General features: G+C 36.5%; 1 protein-coding gene across 9 annotated transcripts in view; it reads left to right on the top strand.

Annotated features, from left to right (window-relative positions):
• Nucleotides 1-13,390, top strand: part of SGK3 (serum/glucocorticoid regulated kinase family member 3) — a 187,393-nt gene that overhangs the window by 145,934 nt on the left and 28,069 nt on the right. For 8 of the 9 annotated variants that reach the window (XM_021669673.2, XM_021669576.2, XM_021669562.2 and 5 more), the window contains 3 exons: nucleotides 2,981-3,068; nucleotides 9,551-9,600; nucleotides 12,121-12,178. In XM_021669673.2, coding sequence (XP_021525348.1) covers nucleotides 2,981-3,068; nucleotides 9,551-9,600; nucleotides 12,121-12,178 — 196 coding nt within the window. The remainder of the gene's footprint in view (nucleotides 1-2,980; nucleotides 3,069-9,550; nucleotides 9,601-12,120; nucleotides 12,179-13,390) is intronic. The other variant, XM_021669757.2, reaches the window with a different exon arrangement.

A 13,390-nucleotide genomic window follows, 5' to 3' on the forward strand; every position in this document is an offset into this window, starting at 1 on the left:
ATTACATTTCTTATGCTTATCTCATTAACACTTACTATTGTTAGTCTTCCATTTTAGCCATTCTGGTGAGTGGGTATAAAAGGTATCTTATTGTTGCTTTAATTTTGCATTTCAATTATTACTGAAAGTGATACTGAGTACTTTCTCTTTAAAATATGTTTTTTTCACATCAAATTGTCAAAGATGTTAATATAAAATGTAACATTTAATGCTAACTAAGCCTGAGAGCCTTCAGGATGTTCATGTACTGCTAGAAGAGTATAAATTGGTACAGCTGCTCTGGAAATCAGTTTTACAAACTGTATTTGTTTTATACTATAAAAATGGTTTATAATTCAGATGAGTAATTTTATTTTTAAAAATCTGTTCTCAAAGTCTTAGAGTTCTAATACTATGCACAAAGATTATCAACTGCAGCATAATTTATGGTAATGAAAAGTTGGAAGTCATACCCTCAAGTGGAAGAATCATTGACTAATTTTTAGTACATTCATGTTATATGCATCTATCAAAAGTGATTGTTTACAAATGCTTATGATGTAATTGTAAAGTAAAAACATTGAAGTTTCAATGTAACATAATCTTAAATGTGCAGAGAAAAAGACTGAAATAAAATATGCCAAAATATTACTAGTGGTTGCTTCTATGTGGTAAGATTGAAAATCCCCACCCCTACGTTTTATAAACCTTCTTTATTAAGTTAAAAATTCACCATTTAAACTATTCTAAAGTGTACAATTCAGTAGTTTGTTTGTTTGTTTGTTTGTTGTTGTTGTTGTTGTTTGAGACAGAATCTTGTTCTGTCACCCAGGCTGGAGTCCAATGGCTCACTGCAATCTCCACCTCCCGGGTTCAAGAGATTCTCCTGCCTCAGCCTCCTGAGAAGCTGGGACTACTGGTGCATGCCACTACACCCAGCTAATTTTTGTATTTTTGGTAGAGACAGGGTTTCACTATGTTGGCTAGGCTGGTCTTGAACTCCTGACCTTGTTATCAGCCCACCTCAGCCTCCCAAAGTGCTGGGATTACAGGCGTGAGCTACCACGTCTGGACCAGTAGTTTTTAGCATATTCACGATGCTTTAAAACCATCATCACTAATTCTGTCACCCCAAATCTAATCTGACATGTTCATCCCCCTAAAAAAAACTGTACCTCTAAATTCTCTCTTCCCCCAACCCTTGGCAACCACTGTTCTACTTTCTGTCTGTACAGATTTGCCTATTAAAATGAAATTATACAGCAGGTGACTTTATTTTTTTGCCTTTGTTCACTTAGCATAATGTTTTTGAGGTTCATTCATGTTATAGCATGTGTTAGCGCTCTCCATTCCATGTTATGGCTGAATAATAGTCCATTGTGTGAATAACACCACATTTTGTTTATCCATTCATCTATTGGTGGACATTTGGGATATTTCCACTTTTTGGCTATTATGAATAATGCTGCTATGATGTGTGAGTTTTTATGTGAATGTATGTTTTTATTTCTTTTGAGTCTTTGCCTAGGTTTGGAATTGCTGGGTCATAAGGTAACTCTGTATTTAATTTTTTAAGGAACAGCCAAACTCTTTTCCACAGTGACTATACTGTTTTACATTTACACTGGCCCAACTCTTTTTATATTTATTTTTTTCCTTTTTTTTTTTTTTTTTTTTTGCTTTTAGAGACAAGTTCTTTCTTTGTCACCCAGGCTGGAATGCAGTGGTGCAGTCTTGGTTCACTGCAGCCTCAGCCTCCTGTGCTCAAGTGATCCTCCTGCCTCAGCCTCCTGAGTAGCTAGGATAACAGGTGCACACCATCAATCCTGAGTTTTTTTATTTTTATTTTTTGTGGAGACAGAGTCTTGCTGTGTTGCCCAGGCTGGTATCTAACTCCTGGCCTCAAGTCATCCTCCCACCTCAACCTCACAGTGTATTGGGATTACAGGCATAAGCCATCACTCCTGGCTAAGGCCTCCTCTTTTTAAAAATAATTTTTCATCTTTTGAGTTTCCTATGAAGAATGCATACTATTTGATTAAATAATTAAGAACAAACTGGGGAGAGGGTGCCAGGTACGGAGATTTAATGATTTCCCATACTGGTCATGAGTTCATGTGTGGCCCATCTCTAATTTTAGTCCATTTTTTTCTCTTCATCCTTGATCTTCATAGCCATTTCTTCATCCCCCCTCTTGATACCCACTTTAATATGTTTGATATATATCCTTAGATATCTGTGTATCTTTAGTAAACAGGCTGATGCTTCGTGTCTCTGAGTATTTAATGTATATATAAATGGTGCTATGCTATAGTTTCTTGCTTCTGGCTGCTGACTGGTATTCCCTGTAGGCAGTTACCATAGTTAACTTATTTCCCCGGTGGTAGATGCCTATGTTGCTTCTAATTCACCGTTACAGAAAATGCTACAATGAACATCATAGTTACATGCCTTTTGCTGGACCTGCACATAATTTTTTCTATGGTTTACTCCTAAAATTGGAATTTCTGGGCCCAGGGAAAATGCATACACAGTTTTACCAAGTATTACCAGATTGCATTTCAGAAAAGTTGCTTCATTCTGCATTGTCACCAATATTTGAGCATGTCTCTTTCCCAATTTTCTTACCAACTTTTAATATTATCTGTTTTTCTAACTTTTGCCAGATAATGGACATAACATGATATCTCATTATCATTTTAACTTGTATTTCTCTGATTATTAGTGAAGTTATGGCCATCTTCACAAATTTGCTTGCCATTTGGGTTTTCTCTTCCATGAACTGCCTGTTGATAATCTTTGCCCATTTGTCTGTTGGTTTCTCTTTTTAAAAAAAACTAATTTGCTTATTACTTTTATAATAATGAATATTAATGGATTCTGTTTTACTTTCTTACTGTAAATGCTAATATAGTTATTTCTATTTCAATTTTCATTTTAAAAGGCACAAAGGCTATAGAAATGCTGTTGAAGTTATAATAAAGTTAGTTTTTGTTTTTAGTCCAGATGTCAGAGCATTCCTTCAAATGGATAGTCCAAAACACCAGTCGGATCCATCTGAAGATGAGGATGAAAGAAGTTCTCAGAAGGTAGTAAGAGGAATTGTCTTTCTTAATAGAAAAAATACCATTCCCCAAAGATGAAATTAGTGGCTTTAGGACACTTACTTCAAATGAAGTAATTTCATCCATAATACAGTTTCTGCTATGTAGAACACATAAAAACAAATGTATATACCTCTTACAGATCACTATTCCTTTTTTTTTTTTTTTGAGGTGGAGTCTCACTCTGTCACCCAGGCTGGAGTGCAGTGACACAATCTTGGCTCACTGCAACCTCCACCTCCTGGGTTCAAGTGATTCTCTTGCCTCAACCTCCCTAGTAGCTGAGATTACAGGTGCCCACCACCATGCCTGGCTAATTTTTGCATTTTTTAGTAGAGATGGAGTTTGACTGCGTTGGTCAGGCTGGTCTCAAACTCCTGGCCTCAAATGATCCAACTGTCTTGGCCTCCCAGAATGCTGGGGTTACAGGTATGAGCCACCATGCCCAGCCCACAGATCACTATTGTTATAAAATATATAGAATGAGTACTTTTTATACTAAAAAGTAATACAAGTTAAATCAGACAAATTTGAAAACAGTAGGTAAAAAGAAAAGTATTATCCCATATTATTGTACCTGCACCTGGAAATTTTTAACATTCTGGGAATTTTCTTTCCAATCTTCTCTAACATATAGGGTTTTTTGATTACCTAATTTTAATTATGCAGTGTACACAATTTTGTATTCTGTTTTCTTCACTTTACATGTTATTATTGCCATACTTGAAACTGTTTTGAATTTTGGCCAATAGAAAAGGCCTTCTTGACCACATTACATCCCTCTTCCTCTGCATTGTCAGGATTTTATATATAGGGCAGTCAGTATACGCCAGTTGAATCAACTAACTTTTATTTCTGTGATATATGTGCATAATCAGTATGTGTTCCTAATAGAGAACAGGGCAGTCTTGTGGGTTTTTTTTGAGACTGAGTCTTGCTTTGTCATGCTGGAATCAGTGGCGCAGTCTCAGCTCACTGCAACCTCCACCTCCCAGGTTCAAGTGATTCTCCTGCCTCAGCCTCCCAAGTAGCCACTGCAACCTCTGCCTCCCAGGTTCAAGTGATTCTCCTACCTTAGTCTCCCAAGTAGCTGGAAATATAGGCACGCACCACCACGCCTAGCTAATTTTTATGTTTTTAGTAGAGACGGGGTTTTACCATATTGGCCAGGCTGGTCTCAAACTCCGGACCTCATGATCTACCTGCCTTGGCCTTCCAAAGTGCTGGTTTTACAGGCGTGAGCCACCGTGCCTGGCCCATCTTGTTTTTTAAACTAGATTGTGATAGCAATAAGTAAAATAAGCTTGTGCTTTATTATGAAGATGTTTTCAGCATTTACCTTAGAAAGTTATGTGGGAGAGTTAAATTGCAATAATTTAACTCAAAGTATTATGCAGCAATTATAATTGTAAATATTATAAATATATTTTCATAATTCAAACTTTTTTTTTCTTATTTTCCCTGTAGTATTTCAGGACATAATTCAAACTTTTAAATAACTATTTTTAAATATATACATGAAAATCAGAGATGATGGGTTGAAACACAGTTTTTCTTTATAATGCTTTTTCATTTTGTTATGGTTCTGTTTTCGTTATTTAAAAGATAATATTGTGCATTGTAATATTACTATCTAGGGCTAAAATCTTCATTTGGAAAAAAGACATTTTTTGTGTGTGTGTGACTACTGGAAAGTAGTAATTTTTCTTCTCTGATGCCCCCAGAGGATTCTCAGTTAAGAGAATAAATGTAATCTTTACACCTGTGACATGGTTGCTCTAGTACAATGTAAAAAGCTTTAAAAAAAAAAAAAAAAACTCTGTGTAGCTGGTCAAAAGAGAAACAACAAACTGGGAAAACATTTTTAATAAGGCATAAGAAGAAATAGCGTCTGTGCGAAAAGCTCATACAAATGGGTTTTTGAAAAGAATGATACTTAATACCATAATAGTTAAAGGAAATGGGACATGAAGGAATACTCAGTAAAAAAATATAAAAGAAAAATGTTCAACCTTGTTTCTATCAGCAAATTAACATCTTAGATTTTTATTGCTCTATCAAATTAACAAAAATGTAAAGTAAATAAAATACTGCAGAACTGGTAGCAGTAAGGTCAGGTAAAACAAGCACCCTTGGTCATCATTGGTGTCATAATTTTATGCAACTCTTTTGGAAAGCAATTCAGCAATACATATCAAATATAAAAATGTTGACATCAGGAATTGATGCAAATGAAATAATCCACACAGAAAAAAGCAAAAGATGTTTATTTCAGTATGATCTGTTAAAAACACTATTAGACTCAACCTAAATATTCACCATTTAGTGTTTGTCCATATATATTACACATTTTAAATTATTTTTGAAGATCAGATGTTAAGCTTTGACATATTATTAAGTGAAATCAGTATTTAAAACTTACATACATATTCACACAGTATGATTTACAATCAGTTTTAAAAATATGCAAAATCTATATGAAAGTAGTGTAAATATTTCCAAAATTATATATTGGTAAGGTTATGTACTTTAAAAAACATTTTTCCATGCCTGTAATCCCAGCTACTTGGGAGGCTGAGGCAGGAGAATTGCTTGAACCCGGGAGGCAGAGGTTGCAGTGAGCTGAGATCGCACTATTGCACTCTAGCCTGGGCAACAGGGTGAGACTCCATCTCAAAAAAAAAAAATTCCTAGTATTTTTGACATTTTCCAACTCATAATATTTCTAATTGAAAAATGAGTCTATTCAAATAATATTTTAAAGATTAAAATCTATATAACTATGATTTTCCATGTTTTGCTTGCTACTCATGTGAGACTTTGTAGGTTTAGGTCATTTGAAGAATATCTTGCCTTGCAATGGTAGACAACTGGCCTTGAAGACAGAACCAAGCTGAGAGATTTCTGGGTTCTGCCACTGTTGGCTTTAAATCTGAAACTTGAACTAGAATCCCTTGAGATTTTAAAATACTGATAAAAATAATCTCTTTAAAAAAAGGAAAAAGCCATACTTTGTCATGTAATTGTAACTATTTCTTAAGAACTTTGAAGTAAATAACTAAGTGAATTCCTAGCTGGAATATTTTAAAGGGCATCTGGACCTACCCCCTTATTTATAAAGAGAAAAATAGAGGCCAAGGGAAGTCAAGAAACATAAATGATCTCAACTAGTGTTAATTTTCTATTAATAAATTATACCTCACCTTCAATTTAGTGACTAGATATTGTCTTCAAAAATAGTAAATAGAGTGAAAAATTGTCTAATTATATGTCCCAATAATTTTCATCATTTCAAAAATGTTCTCCATTAGTAAATCCTTGCCTAAATAATAAAATCTAATTACATATTAACATACTTCAGGGGACAAGTTGTTCATGTTGTTTAATCTGCACTATATTTAATCCTCTTCCTTCATCTCTTTTCTTTTTGAGATGGAGTCTCTCCCTGTTGCCCAGGCTGGAGTGCAATGGCACGACCTCAGCTCACTGCAACCTCCACCTCCTGGGTTCAAACAATTCTTCTCCCTCAGTCTCCCAAGTAGCTGGGATTAAAGGCACCCGCCACCATGCCCAGCTAATTTTTGTATTTTTAGTAGAGACAGGGTTTCACCATGTTGGCCAGACTGCTCTCGAACTCCTGACCTTGTGATCCAACCGCCTCAGCGTCCCAAAGTGCTGGAATTACAGGCATGAGCCACTGTGCCTGGCTATCTTCCTTCATCTTTATAAAAAAAATTTATTGAATGGAAAATTAAACCAGTTATCTGCACATTCATTAAAAGAATAAATGCACTGAAATTACAGCTCAGTTTGAATTACATTGTAAGAGTCTATGGAACACTGAAATATTTATTTTTTTCTTCTGTTTTTATTATTTATTTGTTTTAATTATTTTACAGCAGTTTCCTTTTTCCTTTTCTTTTTTTGAGATGGAGTCTCGCTATGTCTCCGGGCTATAGTGCAGTGGTGCAATCTCGGCTCGCTGCAACATCTGCCTCCTGGGTTCAAGTGATTCTCTTGCCTCAGCCTCCCTAGTAACTGGGACTACAGGCACGCACCACCATGCCCAGCTCTGTTTTGTATTTTTAGTAAAGACAGGGTTTCACCATGTTGGCCAGGATGGTCTCGATCTTTTGACCTCATGATCTGCCTGCCTTGGCTTCCCAAAGTGCTGGGATTACAGGTGTGAGCCACCGTGCCCGGCCTTTATAGCAGTTTCTTAGTAGAAAGGGACCTGTAGCTGGGCGCGGTGGCTCACGCCTGTAATCCCAGCACTTTGGGAGGCTGAGGCGGGTGGATCATGAGGTCAAGTGATTGAGACCATCCTGGCCAACATGGTGAAACCCTGTCTCTACTAAAAATACAAAAAAATTAGCTGGGCGTGGTGGCACACGCCTGTAGTCCCAGCTACTCGGGAGGCTGAGGCAGGAGAATTGCTTGAACCCAGGAGGAAGAGGTTGCAGTGAGCTGAGGTCGCGCCACTGCACTCCAACCTGACGCCTGGTGACAGAATGAGACTCTGTCTCAAAAAAAAAAAAAAAGACACTGTGATATTTAAACATAAAAGGCTATTCTTAGGTTAAAATTATGCCGCAACAGGACTAATCTCATTTAATGAATTTTTTATGTATAGATATAGGAAATAAATTTGAATTGTAACTATAATGCAGGTGCCAATGTTGTTTTTTCATAAGAAATTTCTTTTTTTTCTTTCTTTCTTTCTTTCCTTTTTTTTTTTTTTTTTTTTTTTGAGACGCAGCCCCTACTGGAATTAATGGGAAGTTAAAGTGTAAAGGAAAAAAAAAAAAAGACAGAGCCCTGCTCTGTCACCCAGGGTGAAATGTAGTGGCGCTATCTTGGCTCACTGCAACCCCCACCTCACGGATTCATGCAATTCTCCTTCCCCAGCCTCCTGAGTAGCTGGGATTACAGGTGCCCACCACCACACCCAGCTAATTTTTGTATTTTTGGTAGAGATGGGGTTTCACCATATTGGGCAGACTGATCTCGAACTCCTGATCTCAGGTGATCTGCTCCCCTAGGCTTCCCAAAGTGCTGGGATTACAGGCATGAGTCACTACTCCCAGCCAGAAACTTTTTAAGAACTTTTGAAGGCTGAGATTATTTCCCTTTATTTTAAAAAATAGTTTATATTCTAGAGATTATAAATATGAAATGAATTTAAGTAAAAATGTATATTACATATGTCTACCATAAGAAATTTGATGAGATAAAATTTTCTTGGCTGGGTGGAGTGGCTCACGCCTGTAATCCCAGCACTTTAAGAGGCCAAGGCAGGTTGATCACCTGAGGTCAGGCATTGGAGACCAGCCTGGTCAACGTAGCAAAACCCTGTCTCTACTGAAAATACAGAAAGTAGCCGGGCATGGTGGCAGCTGCCTGTAATCTCAGCTACTCTGGAGGCTGAGGCAGGAGAATCATTTGAATCCAGGAGGTAGAAGTTGCAGTGAGCCGAGATCGTGCCATTGCACTCCAGTCTGGGCAATGAGTAAAACTCCGTCTCAAAAAGAAATATTTATTTCTTCTGATTAGAGAAGTTTTTAAAAGCTTTTTTGCATGTATAGCTTATATGAAGTATAATTTATACAGAACACTAGTAAAAGTATACATATTTGAAACATTTATAACTGATTTAATTATCTGAATGTATAAAGAGTTTAAAGTTCATTTATGTGAAGTGTAATTTATTTACACTTGGCTTTTATATAAAATGCCCACTCTGATAGGATCACTGGATTAATCTTCTGGGATTTTTGAGTTAAAATTTCAGCTAATTATTAATGAACTAGAATATTTTATTACTTAAATTTCTTTATAGCATACTAGGTAAATAAAGATTTACTTCTAAATTAATACCAAGGCTCAAGCTTACTGTGTTAACTGTTGCAAAAGAGAAAAGCCTATATAAAATTTTGGTGCTACCACAGTGCTAGAATTAGAAAGAAAAGCAGTGCTGTCTGTATTTGCTTCAATTGCATTTACCTACTATCAAATTAAAACTGAAAATCCGGCATTTGCGATATCATTGTCATCATCCTATCGTTTCTGTCTTTGATAACCTATTTGAAAACTTGAAAAATAAAAAGCCATTTTTAACCAGTTTTTTAAAAAGTGATCCCTCTTAAATTGCAGTTTCAATGCCTACCTCTTCCAAGGAGCTTTCCTCAGTTTATTTCATTTATTTACCTACTTAGAGCTTGATTTCTGGCTTACCTTTTTTCTTACAACAGTTCTTGAAAATTACCATGATAAAAATGATTATGTTTTTGCCAATTATGTGTATTTTCAAGTAAGTCTATACCCTTACTGAGAATCAGAATCTTGGGTTTCTTTAACATGGCAACAAACCAAATATTTGTGGTACAGTTATAAATATTTTTCAAAACATTAATTAACAATTTTTGAAGCTCCAATAAGAATGTTGTTTTTTTTCCCCATCTCAACAGCTACACTCTACCTCACAGAACATCAACTTGGGACCATCTGGAAATCCTCAGTATGTTTAATTTGTTTCAAACAATTCTTTAACTGAATTTTAGGAATATCTTTTTTGAGAGTATGCAGATATGTATAATTACATTAATTTAACTGGAGGCCTTTGAAATATAACCATAGTTATAGTGAATACAGTGCTGTCATATGCTTGACTAATTGACTGCTCCAGCTTTTCATTGTTTTAAGAGAACCCTGAGGAGTTTTTAATCCACAAATTGTTAATTGGGTTCTGCTGTTTTGTCATTATCACTTTTCTCTGTGTGTGTGTGTGTGTGTGTGTGTGTGTGTGTATTCCTAAGGGACCATAAGTCCTATGAGGTCTTCTGAAAAAAAAGCACTCTCGCAGGCCTAATTGACATTCTGCTGGTGTTTGGTGTGGTTGGTGTACTCCAGTTGTTAGCCAACTTGTTCAAGAGGAGTCATAATGGGCATTAGCATATTAAAGGCTATTAAACTTTGTTTACCCAGTTTTTCCCCATATTCCCAGACTAATTGATTTGTAATGTCTGCCATGGTTTGGAGAAGGAATGTAGTGTTGCTGCCATAACTTGTAATTATCCTTACAGGCATATTACATTTATTCTGAAGGGTTTTTTAATTCTAGGCTTTCTCTACCCTTTTGCTCTACTTGGAGAATGACTGTAGGCAGATGGGAGAAGTGGTCCAAGGACTGCGTCCTGGGACACTTCAACATTATGAGGTCAGGAAAGAACTAACAGAGACTGAGAAAGAGCAGTCAGTAAGATGAGAGAAAAACCAGGAATATGGTTTCCTGAAGTCAGGGAAAGAGTGTCTGAAAGAGGAGGGAGTTGTCTCTGTTAATGTTGCCGATAGGGCAAGTAAGATGAAGACTGAAAATTGACCCCTGGATTTCATAAGTCATTGGTGACTTTTAATGAGCAATTTCAATGATGTGGTTGTTAGTATAAGACCCTGATCAGAAAGGGTTCACAAGAGAACCAGAAGAGAGGACAGCAGGTAGAGACAACAAATTGATAAAACTTACTTGAAGAGTTTTTGCTTCAAAGGAAAGCAAATAAATAGGATGCTAACTGGAAGTTTGGTTTTGAGCATTCTTTTCTGTTGTTCATAGCATCATGAACAAAAGTGGCAGCACAAAAAATGGATTTTTTTTTTTTTTTTTTGAGACAGAGTCTTGCTCTGTCACTCAGGCTAGAGTGCAATGGTGCGATCTCAGCTCACTGCAGCCTCGGCCTCCTGGATTCAAGCAGTTCTTCCACCTCAGCCTCCTGAGTTGCTGGGATTATAGGCACCCGCCATCATGCCCAGCTAATTTTTATATTTTTGTAGAGACGGGGTTTCACCATGTTGGGCAGGCTGGTCTTGAACTCCTGATCTCAGGTGATCTGCCTGCCTCAGCTTCCCAAAGTTCTGGGATTACAGGTCTGAGCCACCATGCCTGGCCAAAAAATGGAAATTTGCTTCAAGTTAAGGTTCATCCCTAGCAGTTAACAATGGGGCTTGGAGTATGGCCTCAGTTCGCCACTTTACTATGTTTGAGGGGTCTGCATGTTTTTCCCTGTTAGATTTGTTTACAAAGTTAATTCAGTACCTCTGCATATCTTTAAAGAAGAAAATAGTCCAAAGAGCAAGTTTTTGAAGAAGAAAAACATCTAAATATAGTTAAGTGTTTAATCTCACTAATCTTTACTTGTCATTATTTAACCTAGTCCTGGTTTTACTCTCATGTTTGAATTAACTTTATTTTGATAATGAAGCAAATTTCAAATCTAAATGAATTTATTCCCTTCTTCCCATACAACTTAAGAATTCAGACCATGTTGGAGGAAATGGCTCTTCTGGCTGCTTAAGCTCCCCTTTCTGCTGTCATGTGTTTTTGCCTATGTAACAGCCAATGCTATTTTTACCTGATAGGCCAACAGAAATAAAAGGGCAGTCTTAGTATTCCCTCTGGCTTTTCTGTTCCTGGCTTTCCTATGTTACCATCCATGAGAATAAGCTGAGAAGTCTTCTATCTTTAATGTACAATAAGTGATTTATATGTGAAACACTGTAATGACTTTTTTATTCATCATAAATTATTCTTAGCATCTTTGCTAGGTATTCCAGCTAGCAACTTCATTTTCAGAATTACCTCATATGATATATATAGTCCTTAGAATGTATCACTAAGTTTCCTCAACAACACCAGGCCATGTAAAATTGGTTTAAATAGAAGGTATTTTGAGTTCAAAACTCTACATGTAGGCTATGCATATATCTTTTCTCCCAAAGAGAGTATTATTGAAGTTCCTCTTAAGCAGAACTTAATGAGGCTTAAATAAAGTTAGGAAATGTTTTATCTAATCAGAAAGTAGATGTTACTATTCATGCCGCCTATTGTATATGAAAGATGAGATACTAGCAGGAAAGCTGGAGTTCATATGCTGAAGTATTTTGTGCCCAACATTTATTTATAAAGAATGAAGTGCTAAGAAATATTTAAAAGTTAATCTTTCCAATTTCTAGGAGGCTAATTCTTACTGTTAATTTATTTCAGTGCCAAACCAACTGACTTTGATTTCTTAAAAGTTATTGGAAAAGGCAGCTTTGGCAAGGTAAGAGTGTTTTGTGAGGTTTTTGTTTGGTTTTGATTTTGGGTTTTTTAGAGACAGGGGCTCGCTCTGTTGTCCAGGCTGGAGTGTAGTGGTGCAATCATAACACACTTGAACTCCTGGGCTCAAGCCATCCTCCCACCTCAGCCTTCTGAGTGGTTGGGACCACAGGCACACACCACCACACCCAGCTAATTTTTTTTATTGTTTTATAGACAGGGCCATGCTCTGTTGCCCAGGCTGGTCTCAAATTTCTTTCCTCAAGTGATGCTCCCACCTTCGCCTCCCAAAGTGCTGGGATTACAGATGTGAGCCACCACACACAGCCTAAAGTATTTTTATTTTCTCATTCAATAAGTAAGTACTTAAGGAATGCATGCTTTATGTGTGTGAGCCACAGGACTTTTTGGTTGCAGGATATGGAATTAACATACTTTCTCTACCCTCAAAATACTAACAATAATTAGGGAGAAAAGGCATCTACTCAAATTCTGAAATAAAGTTCACTTACTTCAGAAGGTATTTGTTGAGCACCTACTGTGTGCCAGGTACCCTACTGGGCCTTGATTAGAAAATTACGGAAATTGACATGGTTACTACCTTTGTGGTTACAATCTAGGGTAGGGGGAATAGTCAATTAAAAATATTCAGTCAAGTAAATAAGTACAAATAATAATAGCTGTGCAGGAAATGAAGAATAGGGTAAAATGACAAAGGACAGTAGGTAGCTGAAGGAAGATTCCCACTTAGCTTCTCAGAAGACATGCTATTTAAGCTGAAGCTAGAAAGACAAAAATGAGCAGCTGTGTAAATAACAGTTTGAGAAGGAAATGAATGTGTAAAGGCCCTGCTTACTTTCTTATGGTGTCAGATGAATCATGTAACCTTGGCAGTATAGCCATACCAAGGAAGGAGAATCACTTAAGGCCAAGGTTAATAAGAAAGCATCATAGATGAAGTTACCAGAATCATTGAATATATTTAAGTGTTTTTTTGCACTGCACTTCAGTCTTTAGTAAAAATGAATATGTATGTGTTTAATTATATTTTGCTATATTTGTAGCTTTTGGTAACTCTAATTTGTTTTCTGAGTTTGAGACTAGAAATTGTGGCTATGCAATTAAACCCATGTGTGGTTTATTCACTCAGCAAATACATATTATCCATCTGCTACATTCTGAGTATTGTGCTAGTATAAGCAATAGAAAGTTAGAA

Source organism: Aotus nancymaae, unplaced genomic scaffold (assembly GCF_030222135.1).
Source record: "Aotus nancymaae isolate 86718 unplaced genomic scaffold, 86718_ANA_hifiasm-v0.15.2.pri h1tg000036l, whole genome shotgun sequence".
Taxonomy (NCBI): domain Eukaryota; kingdom Metazoa; phylum Chordata; class Mammalia; order Primates; family Aotidae; genus Aotus; species Aotus nancymaae.